Source organism: Triturus cristatus, chromosome 9, assembly GCF_964204655.1.
Source record: "Triturus cristatus chromosome 9, aTriCri1.1, whole genome shotgun sequence".
NCBI classification, from domain to species: domain Eukaryota; kingdom Metazoa; phylum Chordata; class Amphibia; order Caudata; family Salamandridae; genus Triturus; species Triturus cristatus.
In genome coordinates, this window is record NC_140592.1 from 879,484,210 (window position 1) to 879,502,123 (window position 17,914).

Genomic DNA, 17,914 nt, shown 5'->3' on the forward strand with positions numbered 1-17,914 from the left:
TGAATTATATAGCACATACATATGAGCACACATGGCATCAGCACCGACCTGGGGTAATGCATTTTTTACCTAAACACGCATAGTAACAATTAGAGGAGCAATCAAAGGTGGCAACCTGACTGGCTTTGCAATTTATTAGCTAGTTTCTCAATTACTATTTTGTTAATCGTTTGAGCAAAATGAATTAATGAGGGGGGATTTGTAGAGCACACGGCTACTACACAGTGTCCCAGCGCTAATAAATGCATACCAAGCACAGAGACCCTAATTCCTAGAGGTGAAGAGCCATATCTATCTTAAGAGTAACAAACAGGAAAACTACAGCTCATGCAAGTCCCTAAAAATTGAACTTTCTCTCCTAAACAGTGACTCTAATGCTTCGTCTTCTTTACCATTCTCTTGTCTACCACCAGTCTCTCCCATTCCCATCACACCTTTCTACCCATCACCCTCACAGTCCACCAATCTCTCTCCCTTCTTGTTCTACTGCTATCCTCCAGTCTCTTCACCATCCTTCTCTGGCCCCTCCCCCAACACTTACTATTTGCTCATGACCCTCCTATGTGACCATTTTTCTTTCTCATTCTCCCCATCAATCACAAATGTCATCCTCCACCTTTACACTTCTGTATTCCTCTCCCTCGTTTCACCTTTCATAGCCCCCAACTTAGTACATGCGTAACATCTCCCTACTTATATCACTCATTTTTTAGGTCTTGCCTACGCAGCGCTTGTGAGTCTCTTCGAGACATGCTGTATTCAGGTATGAACTTGAACCTCCGCCCAGCTTTTCAATTGGCTCCTGTTACTGTGGTTTCTAAATGGTCGCTTTTGATTCGTGAATAGGCTTAGTTGTCCCCCCTTAGTACCGCCTTTTCTCCTTTTGTAACATCCCATGAGGACTGGCCCTCTAATGTGTGTTATTACTCTATATGTTTTATTTGCAGTCTGTGAGGGCTACTTACTAATAACTTTCTCCTAGCTGCTGCTGCAGGCACAACAAGCTCTCTCAATTCACCCGGCACACGTAGTGAGGCACACCATCATCTTTTACAATGGTGAGCCTTGCCTTTCCTTTTTTCTGCACCACTCGCCAAACTCTATTTTTTTAATATTGTAAGTTTTTCATAAGCAGCGCAGCACGCCGCCTATGCTGCACTGGTTACTAAAAGCATACAATATCGAAAAAAAAGTTTGAGCTACTAGCGCTGCAAAATAATATTGCGACACCAATAGCTCAAACTTTCACCAATGCAAGACCTATTGCATTGCAAATGCTTGTTTACCTGGTTAGCATTTTCTGTAGAAGTTGGTGGTGCTGCACATTCTTCTTCCATACCTGTTGCAATGTGCTCATTCTAACGCGACAACAATTTGTCCCTCTCAAGATTAGAAGCAAAACCAACCAAGGGGCATATCATCAACGGCCAGCGATCATTATCGCTGGCCGTGCTTAGCGATAATTTTGGTATCGCAGACTATCTCTGGAATTTATCGCCCTGGTAGCGCATTATTAACAACGCATTTCTCCGGGGCGATAAAAATTCCAGCGATAGCGAGGTTATCGCCGTTTTGCAGGGAACATCGCTGGTTTGCAGGGAACATCGCTGGTTTTCCAGCAATGTTCCCTGCAAAACTGCGATAACCTTGCTGATATGAAGGGTCGTATCAGCATAATCCACCCCAATGTTAGGGATAGGTAAGTCTGCATTTTAGCAGACGTTAGTTTTTGGAGAAACTAACGTGTGCTAAAATGCTGAGGCAGCCTTGTAAATATTGCGATGTGAACATTAGCGATATTTGCAAGGTAGTCCATACGGGGTATGCTCATTAGAGATGCAAAGGGAGGCGTTGGGAAAAAGGGTGCTAACATGCGATTATGCATGTTAGCAGCCTCTTGTAAATAGGGCGATAGTTTTATCTCCGCTTTTTTGGCTTTTTAAGCCAAAAAAGCAGAGATAAAGCCCTTGTAAATATGCCCCAACAACCTTAGCTTAACCTGTAAACGGCCATTCACCAAAGCTACAAATCTCTGCCGTGCCCGAGTTTTACAGCTACTGAAAAGATCAATGAAGTGAAACACATTTTGACAATCGGCCACAAGTAACTCTCACTGAGCCCTACGCATCCGATTGGCTCCCGTTTAAAAGAGCACATTAATATGCATAGGCAGAAAACTTAGACAGCATAGACTAATAACCAGTGGCGTAGCAGCAAAGAAGCGGTGCCCCCCCAACACAGGCAAATTAAACGGGTCCCTAACCTTTGTTTTTTTCAGGAAACGCGGTTACATTTGTGGTGAAGTGGGCAACTAATAGGCCGGTGTCACTGCACCAGCTGCAGTATTTTATAGCGACGACAACCTTGCAAACGGAGAGCGCCGAAGAACACAGCAGAGGCAGGGTGGGACTTCCTGTCCGCGAGCACGGTGCCAGTAGTTGGAATAACAAATTAGCGGAGTGGAACAGGGCTCCATGAAAACATTTGAAAACGCTACGTGCTGTTTTACACTTTCTCGCATGACTGTCGAGAACTCTCCACCTGTCGCCAGGGGAAACAATTGATAAATCATTAATGCCGCACAATGACTGAAACGAAAGCCCTCTCTCCAAACAGACGTGCTTCGGCGCCCAAATGATAACGACCTGACAATAGCGCTCAACGAGAACAGACTAGGCCAGTCTAGACAGCCAGCACCCACACCTGCCCTTCTACCCTTGGCGCGAGACTGACGCTGCGTCACTTACCCCGTAGCCATGGACGATGACGTAGAGCGCACTCCTATCAGCAGAACGCCTCAAGCCTGTTCACGTTCATGCAATAATCACGTAGCAACGCGCTCTCAAACCAACCCTAAGGTCTTCGAAGCTGTTGTCTTCCTTTAAGTCCTATGCACACTTCGGAAACTAAACAGGAAAAGGATGTAAGGCCTGAGAAAGCGTTAAACAGGAAATCAACGTAAAGGCCCAAAACCAATGGTAGAAAGCAGGGGAACTGAAACTTAAGAGTTCTTGATGGCGTAATTCTGAGCATAACATGATTAATAGCAGGACTGTGTGCACTTGTTTTTAGCCCGGAGGAGTAAATTCAAGATAAATATTTCAGGTAAAGAAGACTTTAAGGAAACACCGAGGTAATAGTAGTGTTGATTAAAAAACACAAACCCTTCTTTTAAGATATATTGGTGAAAATAAGAGACCGAGGTTGTACAATACATCAGTTTTCAATGTGTTATATTATACAGATTTGTAGAGTACCTTCTATCACCTGGGAGTGTATCCCGGCGCTGAGCAGGTGTGTGTGTGAGCCTCGCAAACCCTAGGGCCTAGTGGGACTACTCGAAAACCCAGGCCTTCAGCTTCTTGTGGAATTCACTAAGTGAAGAGCGAACTCTTATTGGCAGTGACAGGTCGCACAGACCTCTTCAGATCAGTGTTGCTGAAACAATATTCTAAGCAGGGGTGCTGCCATCAATGTTACATCACTGAAGTCGTATAAATTATGAAAAAAAACATGGATCGCATGTAGAATAAGTACAGCAAACAAGCCATGACCATTCAGCAGGAGAGTGGTTAAGGCGTGTTATGTAGCTAGTGGTACAATTAGGAGCACACAGTATTACTAAAGCATGGGGTGGTAAGGCACTGCCATTTACAGACAGCACATTGGCAAAAAATGTGCACTAACATGCAGTTTTATTGTTAAAACCATTGCTCACAACGATAATGTTTTAAAACCAGGTTTCAGCAAATTTTTACCACTTGCACATCACTAAGTATAATGTCTTGATTTGTTTTGATTCTAAGAAAATCTTTGTATCCATCACTTTTCAGAATTTCAAAACATATATGCTTCATTTGTGCTTTATAACAGTGTTGCATGTTAGAAAAAATCCAACATCCAGAGCTTTAACTTTCTCACTTCATGTACCCCAGCAAAACTGTCAGATAGTTAACTTTACAAAATGCTCTAAGTTTGTAGTTAAAGAAAAGTAAACACCAATTACCATGTTAAAAACACTGCAATTTGTCAGATGACATAGCTTGCATTGGCCCTCTGTCTTGGGGCAAATCACAATTGTGTCAAGATAAAAACAAAATGTAAAACTATCTTTTTTGCTTGTACACCTTCTGCACTAACCCCCCCCCCGCTCATGACCTTTACTTTCACTCACATACACATGCTTACACATACACGCACATTTTTTACTTATCTCAGCTGCCAGTGAGGGTCATATTTCAGCTAATTGTACTCCATTCTTTAATACATTGATAGTGAATAATATGCTAGTATTAGTGTAATACATCTTTGACAGAAAACAAAGAAACTTGAGCCCCAACTGTCACTCAAAAGGATAAGCTGCTCCTGTGTCCCCTGGTATTAATTTTGCCACCTCTGAATCCAGGGGTCACAAAGGCAGTGCCAGCGGAGTACCCTGGTAGCCCCTAAATGACGTCCATGCCCCCGTATCCCTACTTCCAGCACGTATGCTTCACATAGAACCCACAAATGAATGTGACTATTTTGCTGGCCATTGGATGACAAGGCACTTGTTTCTTGGATGCAGTTTGCTAAACTGGTAACACTACAACAGCTGCTACTTCTGAAAAAGGCAGATAAACCTGATGATAGGTTTTAATCAGGAGAAGATAGTTGAAAGAATGATAGGATGAGAAGGATGCTAAAGTATATTGTTTATTTACATGTTGCCTGTAGATGAGTGGTAGGGGGTGCTTCATGTGAACTGGTTGATATTTGTGACATATCAACATAGTAAATTGTACAACAACAGGTATTAACAGCAAGTGTGTTCTAAAACTATGGCCTCTGCGTGGACAAGGGAGGTTGTGCTATCTACATCGCTCATAGTATGCCGCTCTCAAACTCTGGGCGGCCCTGGCAAGGAAAGGAGTCCGTACTCATAGCACAAAATGCTCAAAGTCTCCTGCTCATTCACCCAATGTTTACTCCCCACAGTGTGATCAAATATTATTAAACAAATATACCTTGTCTCCTTCCACTCCCCCAACATTACTAAATCTCAGGATTCTCGCATCTCTAAGATGGAGCAGTCAGTTCCCGCTCTTGGCATCAGTTTTGTGAGATCTGCTGCAAGGTGCAGCCATATTATTCCAACCTGTTTTGGGTTTTCAAAGACATAATACAAGCAATGAATTGTGATGGGAGCTATAGTAGTAGGACTTTCCTCTTAAGAGTTCACTCGGTCTGTGAAGTCCGAGGATAGGGACGATTGATCAGTGTGGGTTTGCACTGATGTGACATCACTTCAACTGATGGACTCTTTCGTTGTACTTAATAGAGAATGTTTAGAAACCATATATCATAACATTGTTTGCTCTAGGGAATAACAGGGCAATGTGTTCTATGAAAAACGGCTCCCTTACAGACCAACTGTATATCACCTTTTAATGACCACAATGCAGAGAACCCGATGACTGTGCAACACCATAGTCACAATAAGAGTTAATGTGTTTCAGCATGCAGCCAGTCCTAAAAAACACCTTACTGAGCTATGCTTAGTAAAATCCCTTCAATATAATTACGAAGGGTAAATTTGCATAGAGCATCATGCCATGCCGTCATAATTCATAGGGTTAAATATGATTTTATCTGCACAAGAATCTATGTATTGTGTATATGGTATTTCTATAGTGCAAACCTAGTCAAAATAGAGCTGAGGCATAAAATCAGTGAGCGATAGGCAAGGTAGCTGGTTTCTTGACTGGTATTATATTGAGATGTAGTGTTCTTTAAAGAGTTTAGTCTTAAACTCTTTCCTAAATTGGAGCAGTGTTGGGGCGGTCCTAATAGATACCAGGATGTTCTTCCACGTTCTGGGTGCATAGATGGAAAAGGCTTATTGTCTTGATTTTCCTGTTTTTTATACGTCTTACTCTGCAGTCTGATGGTGTCTTGGTTGTGGGTGTGTTGTGAACCAGCATAGGCAATGAGGTTGTTTGCAAGATAAGCGGGGGTGCTGGTCGTGATGACTTTGTAATAATGCAGCTGGTTTTTGAAGATGGTAGTGGCCAGCAAAGGGAGCCAATGGATTTCCGTCAGGGTGGGGGTGATGTGATTACAGAGGGAAGCATCAAGCATGTCTGATATTGTGCCAGGGATTCGGACGTTCCTTTTCGTAGTAGAGGGCACAAAATGATGCCCTTTTTATGCATAATTTGACACCACCCAAGATTTGTTATGGCTGGCAGTGTGTCTTTCTTGCTGTAACCCTTTGGTACTTTTGCTTCTGCTAAACAGGACTGGAAAGGCTATCAGCTGAGAGGCCTATTTCTTTGATTTCCTAATCCTTTCTATTCCCTGGTAGCCCGATCCCACAGGTTGACACTAAAGGAGTGCGACTGTTACACTGATACTGTTTGCAGAGTACTCACTATCTCTTCATTCGTTTAGCATTCAGGAACATTTTCTGCCTGGAATATGGCTATCCTGACGGAATATGAGACGTTATTTACGGGCCCGCCATAAGTGAATCAGTGTTCATAGAGTCCTATCTCCTCTATCAAGGCTGAATATATAACAATTTTGTGGGGAAGTAATTTTGCTTTGGTCATCAAGGAATGGTTTCTTCTACTCTTAGCATTTGTCTGCTTTGAATGTTGCATCTATAATTGTCCTGTTTTGTTAATCTCTAACCAGTATGATTCAGTTGCCAAAAGTCTTAAAGTGAGCGTTAAATCTGCTTCTGCATTTTATTCAAGCTTTCAGCACATTTGATTCATGTGTCTGCACAGTGTCATCACTAAAGTCCCTTCATCTCTACTCCACACATACTAACTCAACTGCTCATTTCCCCTCACCGTCCCCTCCGCTGTCACTTATGCTATTGACATTTGGTCTCTGCCTAATTACCTGCCGCACCCACTCCCTCTTCCAGTCTCCTTATAGCCCCAACTCCATTGTCCATTCCTCTTTCATGTTTAGCTCCTCGCTCAACCACCTACACTGACCGCCCAAATTCTAATTCACCAACCACTTCCCCATCCAATCACCTGCCGCAGGTCCTCGCCTATCCAATTGTATTTCTCTGGCTACTCCCAGTGTCATCCAGCCTGCCATCAGAACAGCCCTGTTTCACTTAATGAAGGCTTTTCTACTTTCATATGGAAGGATGCCCCAGAAAAAAAGACATGAGTCCATAATGGCTGACAGCACTATACCAATACCTTAATGGCTGAAAACACTGTACAAGTACCTATAGCATTACAATAAGGATAACTTCTTCCTCTATGTCCTTTGATATCTGGTATGGTAATGACAGACAGATACGCACATTTGTCACCATCTCAGTTTACGTCAAATATATGCTTTTTTTTCTTGTGGGAAACCAGAGTAATTCTGCTGTCCCCTACCTATTCTGTTTATACCAAGCCTTTGGTACAGGTAACCCAGTTCCCTTATCTCCTTTCTAACAACCATATTAATAACACTCAGATCGACCTCCTCAGTCTTGTAGCATTTGCACTGTAAAGCCATAGATAGCACAAGCGATTTCAAGGGTGCTTCCTTCTGGACTATGGAAATTGATTCTTGCCCAGCCCCGGCTACCATTGTAAATAATCTGAGCTTCAAATTTATTCCGGGTCTCTCTCTGGACCTTCTTGGTTATTCTGTTCTACTACTTGAATTTATTTCCGGAAGAATCATTCTCTTTCTAACCACAATGGTTGAATCGTAGTTTGAATTTAGCAATAGTCTGCATTTGGACTTGCCAAAATTCCATTTGCAGCAGCTGTAACAGTCTGTGAACACAACAAGAAGACAATCAAAAATCCTGTAAGTTCAGCCATTTTTTATCCTTTGGGATTCGCTCCTCAAGCTTCTAATTTCCTAACATTTCCTTTTCAGGGTGTTGTGTATGATCACTCATTAGTCGATGAAACTGCCTCTCACTTTTTAACAAACCGTTTGTGAAATAGATTATATTAGACTTGCACGCTCTTTCAGTTTACAGAGTTCAAAATTGTTGACACCCATATATGAAAAAAGCAGAATGGTACCTATTGATATCCTTTTTGGTCCCTTTCACTGTACAATACCTCACCTATTTCTTTTCTTTAAACTTTAAATTTCCAAATATATGATCTGTCAATAAAATCATGTATTTGGTGACCTACATGTATAATAAATTGAAAGTGTTTTGTATCTAACTCTATCTGGATGGCTTTGAAGTCCATAATGGACTTGTATTTTGTCATCTCAGGGTTTGTCCCTTTGTGAACAGGTCAGATGTATTAAACTGTTGTATGTATAGAGAAATCTGTGTGTCAGCTTTCGGTCATTCAAAATTATTCTCTGTCTCCCTGAATAAATATATTTATTTATTTTTGTTTTAAATAATTATTTGTAAAAACTAATTGTAAACATTTCATATGATATGATTGCAATATATTTCTGAGCAGGGAAACAATGGTGTTGGCCACATGCTGGAGTGAATGGAGAAAGTCACAATATTAGCTAATAGAAGAGATGTCAAAGTCCAAGAAGAGGTCACTGGAGAACAGAGGGACAGGCCGGGCTCAACCATGCACGGACAGGCTCAGCTAGTTGGTGTACTTTTGTGTCTTCCTATTAAAGTCAGTCCATTGATGTGCTGTAGTTCAGTTGAGCCTCCATCTCAGTGATAAAAAAAACTTCAGTCATTTGACCCATAACATGACCCACAAGCCTCCCATTTGATGTCACCAGATGTCGACTTGGGGTGCAGTATGTTTGCTGTGTGTCACGTCTCTCTGCTTCAGAGCGCCATGGAGGCCTTATGCCCTTCACATTCTCATGTAATACTACAGATGGCCACTTGCTAATTGTGACAAATTTGTGCCGTCATGCCAGTGACAAAGAATAGGCAGGTCCGTTGACACTCCCAGTGACAAAGAATAGGCAGGTCCGTTGACACTCCACATGACCCACAAGTAACTAATTAGACTGTCTCAATATATCCTCTTGTAGCATGATACATGTACTGTTCCACAATCCTGTCCACATCGGTATTATTGTCACGGCAGAAGGAGGACAGCGAATGATCCTATTGGTTCAGCTCCATCATCTGCATCCTAAACCCAACATCAATGATGGCAGCAAATCCACGGACAAAAGGGAACCAAGAAGGAAATCCAGATTTGTCCAATAATCACAAAGTTATCAGGGAAGATCACCATACCACAAAGTTGACAAGGTTCCAACTACTTTCAAACCAGTTCAGAATTTGAATCTGAAACATTCAGCATGATGTGGGAGGTTGCCACAAATCGCAAGCCATCTGCGGTACCACTTTGTATTTTATTAGCTTATTAAAATGGTTACAAGAACCTGTCAGTGAAGGGCGGTCAGTGAAAGGGAGCAGATCCATATAGAGTGTCTTCTGGTAGTGGAGAACACATTTTAAAAAGCAGGAAAAAGACTTTGGGGGATATAGATTGAAAAAAGTAAAGAAAAGATATGGGTAACACTAGGAATGTCAATAGTCAAGCGTAATATAGCCCGGGCGTGGGGGATCCCCGAGGCGCTTCTGATGCAGGCTTGGCAAAATGATATGGATTAGTGTATGTTGGCTGAAAAAACAGTATACGAAAGCCGGGGCTGCCCTAGGAAGTGGGAGCAGGTGTTGGGTGGGTGGAATTTGTATAGAGGGCACATATGCACGCCACCGCTAATTGATACACGCCATCCAAACGGGGAACAATTAGTCAATGCAATGGAATAGTTATACATGTACGTGTTGTGTAACAGGCAAAAATTGAGACGTCCTCCTAATTTTCTCACTGGTTTATATGCTTTAATATGATGCAGAGATATACAACTGTTTTCTTTTGTCATCAATAAAAATAATTTTTAAAAAAGCAGGAAAAAGGACTGTCTAAACTCATAGTTTGGTATCTCTGAGAATAATTAGCGTTTGTCATCCTTTAACATTTCCATCACAACTTTAGTGATTGCATCACTTATGTGGCACTATTCGACAGAGATGAAGTAACAGCCTTCTGTTTTTGTGCCTACTACAAAGCAAGGGCATGTGTTCATGCATGTGGAAAGCAAAATAAATTTGCGAGATTAACGTAAATTAATAAAAAGCAGACACTGCTGGTGTATACTAGTAAATTAAATTATTTTTTGGCCTGCTTACAATCAGAAGTTAACCGCCTCAGAAAGCAGAGATGATTCCTCATAAAATATTCACCAACCATTGTTATTTATGAAATCCAACAGCATGCATAGTATATACATAACAGCTGCATATCATCATCTAAGAAACTGAAAGTGTTTCATACAAATGTGCATCCCGATATGCAACCCACTCTGACCATGAATATATATCAATGGAATAGGTTCAGAATTAAAAAAAAGTATAAGGACATATTTGAAATACAAAGACAATAAAAATTAAAAACGTAACACATGAAGGGGGAGAGAGGAGCCATAGAAAACCATAAACTTCCCTTTTTATCAAAATTAGCTTAGTAAAGAGGTAAAAAATCTTTTAAAAAAGTAAAAAATGTTGAAACTAATAATTTTGTTCAGCGGGGATACAACAAAGGTTTGTGCTCATTTACCAAGAAAATTCCAAACCTAAGAAAAAGAGGCCCTAATTCTCATGGGATGGTTTGCTTTGAGCACCCTTTTATTTGTTAGTAGCAAAGAAGGGCACCTGTCTTGACTTGAGTGTCTCTTTGTATACAGTGTCTTCCTTTCCTTGGGTGCCATGGACTGCTACTGTCACAGTGTGCATGGTTGTCTTGATGGGCTTCAGTTTAACAATCAATTTAATGGGACTTTTTTCATGTGCTAGTGATTTCTTGTGTCTCATAGTTGCCTCAATCTTTTTTTCCAATTGTCTCCCTCAGAATTCCATTATTTTCTCTACATTAAACGACTGCATTCCCCCATTACAAAATAATTATTTTCATGAACTGTGATTTCTTTCATTCAAATTCAAAATACCTTTCAGTTTATCAACTAGCGCCATGTGTCAGTTTCTTCATTGGCGAGTCTAAGAATTTTCCTTCCCTCACTGATCGACAAGAGAAACAACTTTGTTCCCATAATCAATCCAATTATGTTCCCAGCAAGATGGAGAATAGTTTCCTGTTGGCCACACCGCACTACCTTGTATCTTGCGAGTCTCTGCAGATTTGTCACATAATTTCCTTTCCACCTCTTCCAGGAGTCTACCGTAATGCTTGTGATCTTTGGGGAGGGAACTGAACAGAATGAAGGACATCTTTATACACTAAGATAGGATTCAAGGGAACAGCCCTAAGATTTGCGGGTGACCTTTTCCTTCTAGATTGCTCCCAACAAGATTCATCCTTTTTGAAAATATCACTAAGAATTGCTTGACATTGAAACAAGCACATTCTAATGTGGCTCACCATGGTTTCCTTCGCTTACACTCATACTTTTAAAAGTGCAGAATTCCTCGAAAACTATAAGCTCATGGGAATATATAATTATGCCTGTCGTCATTGGAGCAGACTTTAAATGAGAAGACATTGTCTTTTTTTGGAAGATTTAAGTGTAGAAAGTTAAATGCCACCATAGATACTACCTCCAATATCACAAATCTATGAAGTTCTAATATCTTTGTATTTTTAAGCATAATTAGAAAAAGATCACATTGATGTGTTCAAAACTCAAAATATACTACAGGTGAAGGAATAATAAAGGCCAGCAAAATCGTTTGAATCAAAACCGTTCGAACATCATTTCAGAATGTCTGCTTGGGCGACCTATGATTGTACGTAAAGCAACACATCAAGAGACAAACTTCTTGACAAATCACTCAATGAGGGAAAAATGTGTAAGATATTGAAAGGTAAGGATTTATGGGTAGATGTTGACCATCTACTCTTCCTTTTTGTCTGATGCTTTATTATTTCAGTTATTATTTTAAGATAACTTTAACTGCACACCTGAATTTCTGATATTCTTTCATACTATGTTTGAGTCACAGACATTATTTTGACTTATAAAAAATTATTTTCAATTCCGCTTTACATTATATACTTCCCTGTGAAAAAAATATTAAGGTTTTAACTTCCAGGTACCTGGTTTGGTTCTCACACATTTGTCTTTTCGTGAATATCTTGTATGCTATACTGTTCAACTGCATTTATGACTGGTGATCCAAAATGGCTATATGTGTTACAGAAATGTAGCTGAGAAGTGACCGGCAACATTCAGATTCTGCAAAATTAGGGAAGGGTTGCATGCCATGAAACTGTTGTGGAAGGAAATGGAACTTTGGTCAGGAACAAGAACATTTTGCTAATATGAGTTGCGGAGATATCTTTTGACTGTGTGGGAACACAAAGAAGAAGTTTTCTTTTACCACAGGCACCTGAAACAAGTTGATGGAAGTGCACACAAAGCAGACGTTCTGCATGGTATCTACGGTAAACAAGTAACATGGGATTAGTCTAAGAAAATGGCAAGAATGTTTGCTGCACGCCTAAACCCTCCGTTGTATTAGGTATCCAATTGTAAGAAGAAGGGTTGTTGCAATTATGGAAATGTAAAGTTTTTTTCCTCTGCAAAGTTTTTCTGAATTCCTATTTTCACCCTTTGTGACATTTATTATGTTTTTCAGAGTACCTTCCCCCAAAGCAAACGTTTTTCCACATTGCAAGATCTTTTGCAATGAATGGTGAAATCATTTTCACTTTAATCAAACCCGGTAAATTTTCTTTTTGCAGAGTCACACTTTTTAAGTGGAGGCAACAAAGTGAAAAACTTTGTAACCTATGAAAAGTTGCTACGTTTTGCACAGACCTTTATGAAGTTTCAACTGGTGCCTCGATAGTTTTAGGAATGGCATGTTAGGTCTAGAGCTTCTGGTAACAAGTTGGGTTGTTGATTGACTGGGGTGTGAGCCATGGTCAAGCAGCAACCACAATCCTTGTCAGAGTGAACAACAAGCCAACCATAAATTAACCTGTGCTCAACCATCTGGTAGCTTGGCACAGAGCAGTCAGGCTTAACTTGGAGCCAATGTATAAAGTATTTGTGCAACACTTCAAACAGTATTAAAGTGAAAACACCACACAAAAATGTATCCCATAACCAGTTAAAAAAAGGAACTTTCTTTAATGAATAACACAATACAAAAATGATAATAATCCAAATAGTAGAACCAGAGATATGCAATTTTAATGATTTCAGTGAAAATAGCGTCAAAAAGCACAAAGCGGCAATTGTGGGTATATGGTTGTGTTGTGTCAGGACAACGCCACAAGTTCAGGTTGACCGCGATGGAGCGCAGGCAGCCCAGTTATGCCTACTGAACAGAGTACCTTAAATCCGCGTCGAAGATGCATCGCGGATCCGAAGCGATGCGTCGGTTCCGAGATGCGACAAGGTTGCAATGTGAAGGCCCACTTGGTCATCAAGTATACCATCAACAGGACTTGCGATGCGAAGTCCAGTGTTGAGGATGTGGCACTCAGTTGAGGCGATGGGTCGGTTTGCGACAGGTCTAATCCACGCAGCATGGCTGATGCATCAATTCTGTTTGGGTTTGTGCTGCGCAGCAGAGGAGATGCATACGGTCTGCTGGATACACAGAGGCTGGCAGAGCACCTTAAGCTCATTTCTAAGGGTCCAGGACTGGGATGGCACCACTTTTAGGGTAGACTCACAGATGGCAGAGTCCAGGTACAGATGCAAGGTTGTTGGAAGCATGTTGTGTCCCTGAGGTTTCAGATCAGGAGGCCAGTCAGGTAGACCTTGGAGTCACTCAGAGTTCTGGGTTCAAGAGATGCAAGTCCAGTCCTTCTCACCCAGGCAAGACAGGAGCAGGCATTAAATCAGCACAGCAAGACAACAGTAATATAGAGCAGCAGTCCAGCAGACTTGCAGTCCTTTCAGCAGCACAGCAGTCCTTCTTTCTGGCAGAGTATCCACAGGTCTAGAAGTGTACTGAAGAGTTGATGTCTGAGGTCCAGTATTTATACCCAGTTGTGCTTTTGAAGTGGGGAGACATTTCTAGAGGTCTGCCTTAAAAGTACACAGGTGCCCTGGATTCTTGGCCCTGGCTCCAGACTAACTACAGGGGGTATGCAGCCCTTTGTGTGGAGGCAGGACACAGCCTATTCAAGTGTAGGTGTGGCTGGGCCCAGCTCCTCCCTCCCATCTTGCCAGTGATGGCCCATCCAGTCACACCTAAGCTCCCCATTGTGTTTGGCTGTCTAGGAGGAATACACAAAGTCCAACTGTCAACTACACCCAGTCATGTGACCCAGCGTCAGGCAACAAATGGCCAAGGCAAGAAAATGCCAAGTGTCTTAAAGTAGCATTTTCAAAATTGTAATTTAAAATCTGACTTCACCCTAAGTTAGGATTATTCATTACAATTCCAGAGACACTAAACATGAACTGATTTCCTGTTTCCATTTTGGAATTAAACGTATAAAATGAAATAAGGTAACTCCAATGTTATCCTACGGGAGAGGTAGGCCTTGTAGTGGTGAAAACCGAATGCAAGAGTTGTTCACTACCAGGACATGTAAAACTTAAACGTACATGTCCTACTTTTTAAATACATTGCACCCTGCCCCCTGGGCTGTTCAAAGCTTATCCCTGGGGTGACATATGTATTAAAAAGGAAGGTTTGCTCCTGGCAAAATGTTTACTTTGGAGTAATAGTGGAGTCTCGTCAGGTCCCAACATGTTGGGACCTAATCAGGCTCCACTAATACTCCAACAGACTTTGTGCATACGGAACAACTTCTGGTTAGCACGCCGCAACAATCAAAAGCCTTGAGCTTGTTTAAAATGCTTGGGAAATACGGTGTGCATTCTACCACCTTTGATGAATTTAAAAGGTTTACTTTGCCAGGTCGAAAAGACTATTTAAAACTGCACACACACACAGACTGCAATGGCAGTCCTGGGACATGTTTAAAATGCTACTTGTGTGGTTCAATCAGTGCTGCAGGCCCACTAGTAGCATTTAATTATCAGGCCTTTGTCACAGGTAATGCCAGTTTACTAAGTCTTACAAGTAAACTAAATATGCCAATTGGGTATAAGCCATTCTAACATGTTTCAAGGAGAGAGCACAAGTAGTTTCGCACTGGTTAGCAGTGGCAAACTGTTCAGACTCCTATGCCCAGCAAAAACAGGAGGTCTGAAGACAAAAAGGTAGGGAAAAGCCATGCCATGAATGGCAGGTTTAACACTTCTTTTCTGAGCTTATTTCATAGACACCATAAAGCGAATGACTGTCCACTGAACAAACAAAAAAAACACCACCACATTTTATTATAAAAGACATTAGGTGTTGCATGGCATGTCTATGGATTTATTTTTCTTTTGGATGTCAATGGTATTTTTTCATGATTTCATTTATATTATTATATTTCATTCCACCAGATTCATTTTTTAAGACTGTATCTTTCTTGCTCTCCTTCCCACTAAAACAATAACACCCAAACAAAGGCTACACGCTAGTTCCTAACCAAGGAGATCACCAGACTTCTTTACGATCCACCACAAATAGGAACAATATGGACTCTGTTCCCTTTCTACAGATCACAGAAACGAGGACTATATCTTTGCAACACAGAAATCCCATAGGTGAACTTTTTCCAGCAAATGTTTGGTGCAATTCAAGTTCGAATAAATGCAGACAAACTTATTAGCACAATTTATACCCCATCTATTCACACATAACCCTACCACAAGGAGTAATACTGCACATTAATGTTATCACCACAATGGGGTACATTAGCATCTAGAGAAACCTGTTAATGTGAAGAAAGTCAACCTGCTGCAGACAATATATTTCAATGGCTTGCTCAATGACCTGCAGTTTGAAGCAGCTGCAGGGTGTCTTCAGGTACAGGTGGTGATGGAAAGAATCAAATCACCTGGAAAATGGCAACCTAGTCCTAGAAGCATGGATTTTCCTCCTTTGTACTTATAGTTCACAGTTTGATGAATAAATAGGGATGACATCTGAAGATCAGCACATAGCGAAGGGATCTCCTTCACCTTGGAGCTAATAACATGTTCTGATTGGCACATCTCGAGTTGCCTAGTCTGTCCACCTCCAATATATACATTTCCACTGATCTCTCATAAGATGTCAAGTAGCCAGTGGCAATAAATACTGCCCTTAGAAGAAAACCAAGATCTTAAAGTTCCCATATGCCCCTCTGCTCAAAGAGTGACAAACACAGAGAAGTATTTTGCTTTTCCCCACCCCTATTACAGAGATGCACTTATTAGACGTTTAGGATTAGAAAATCACTGAAGTTATGAGGTCAAAGAATTAGCATATCTGCAGAGCTGTCATAATTGGGAACTATGGAATTATATGTTCCTGCTTCTTCAACAACCATATTGTCATTCATTCACACTGTCACCTACATGTCACCATATCACCATTTATTTTGCAACCACATCTGTACTAACATTTTGCCAGTACCTTAACATAATCACAATAATTTTGCTTTACAGAAATAAAACCTTTGATGGTCAAGAGTTACATAAAAATAGAGTAGGCCAGTTTTGACCTCTAAACTGTGAACTCTAATCTTGACCCTGACACGATACCAAACACCAACCCAATCTCTAAACCAAACATTGACCTGAACCCTAGTCCTATTCCTAAACCTAACCCTAATCTTACCTCTAACCATAAATTAAGCCCTGACCCAAACCCTAATTGTAACCCCAGCCTACTCCTACCCCAACCCCAAGGCTTATGTATGGATGTCTGTATGTGCAGTTGTATCGTGAAACCCTTACTACAAAGCAACACAGCATTGTACAAAAGTGGGGTAGTGGGGAGGTGTGCAAACAAGGATTATTATGGACGGATTCGGGCAGGACAAAGGGAATTAGCAGCTGGGGTTCACCAATCTTACCTCAACTCATGGCCCTAAATCTAAAAGAAAAGAAAAGAGACTACCACCAGAAGACTGCAAAGGACCTTCATCATTCATTGCCACAGTTTGTTTTTGTTTTATAAAATACAATTTTCAAATGTTAAAGTAAAATAAATAGGACAGTGTTAACAATGGTGTTGTTGATATAGATAACAATGTAAGTATAAAGATGGAAATGCCAGACAAGGCAATTGTACAGATGCAAAGGGCAACCTCCACTTGTTCTTATACTTCACAAAATCAACAGGCCCTGGGTAGCTAAGACTGTTTACTTTGTAAATTCACATTTAACTCCAATGAGTTTGGTGCTCTGAGACATTGCGCTTGGTTGGGGTTGCTTGGGTTCCCATGCTCTAGGAATCCTCTAAATAATATACCACCACATCATCCCTCAATTAGGTCACTACATCTCACGTGCATCCATACACACCCTGACACAGGCAAATGACAGTCCCCAAGAAAAAAGATACATTTGTTCGCAATACGTTAAGGTTTTCAAGCAAATATAGGATCAGAAATTGTCTTTAAAGTACCTACTCAAAAGCCTTTAATGCAGCTGACTGAACACGTGTTGCCCGTCCCAGGTTAATGGTAAGTCCACCCCTGAGAGGATGTTATTCCACACATAAAAACATCAAATATAGGCTCACTGCCAAGGTTGGGCATTAAACACTTCAGCTTTGGGTTTAAACAGAAGCAGGTTTAGGTTTATTTGCCTCAAGTATTATATAAAGAACTACCTACCGCTTCGATGACACTTCAGTACACTATGTGGCACCAAAACTTTACTGAACATCAAAAGACCACCATAGTTGACAGTGCCGGCATCCCCAGTGTACAGAGTGTAAATCAGGTATTGGGCGGCATCATGTTTGTGAGCTGAATATTTGCTTACTGATGTACTCAAAAACATTTACAAATTAGATATATTGATAAATATTTTAATAGCACACCACATGACCATCTTATCCAATTCCTTCTCCAAA

At 40.9% G+C, this 17,914-nt stretch overlaps 1 protein-coding gene across 21 annotated transcripts in view; it reads right to left on the minus strand.

The window, feature by feature from the left end:
- Nucleotides 1-17,914, minus strand: part of EVL (Enah/Vasp-like) — a 546,687-nt gene that overhangs the window by 355,421 nt on the left and 173,352 nt on the right. For 3 of the 21 annotated variants that reach the window (XM_085626387.1, XM_085626383.1, XM_085626370.1), the window contains exon 1: nt 2,748-2,908. The exons of 17 other annotated variants lie outside the window; for them this stretch is intronic. In XM_085626387.1, the coding sequence (XP_085482513.1) occupies nt 2,748-2,758 (11 nt within the window). In that variant the 5' untranslated portion in view covers nt 2,759-2,908. Of the gene's footprint in view, nt 1-2,747; nt 2,910-17,914 lie in introns of those variants that run through there. One more of the 21 variants, XM_085626390.1, reaches the window with a different exon arrangement.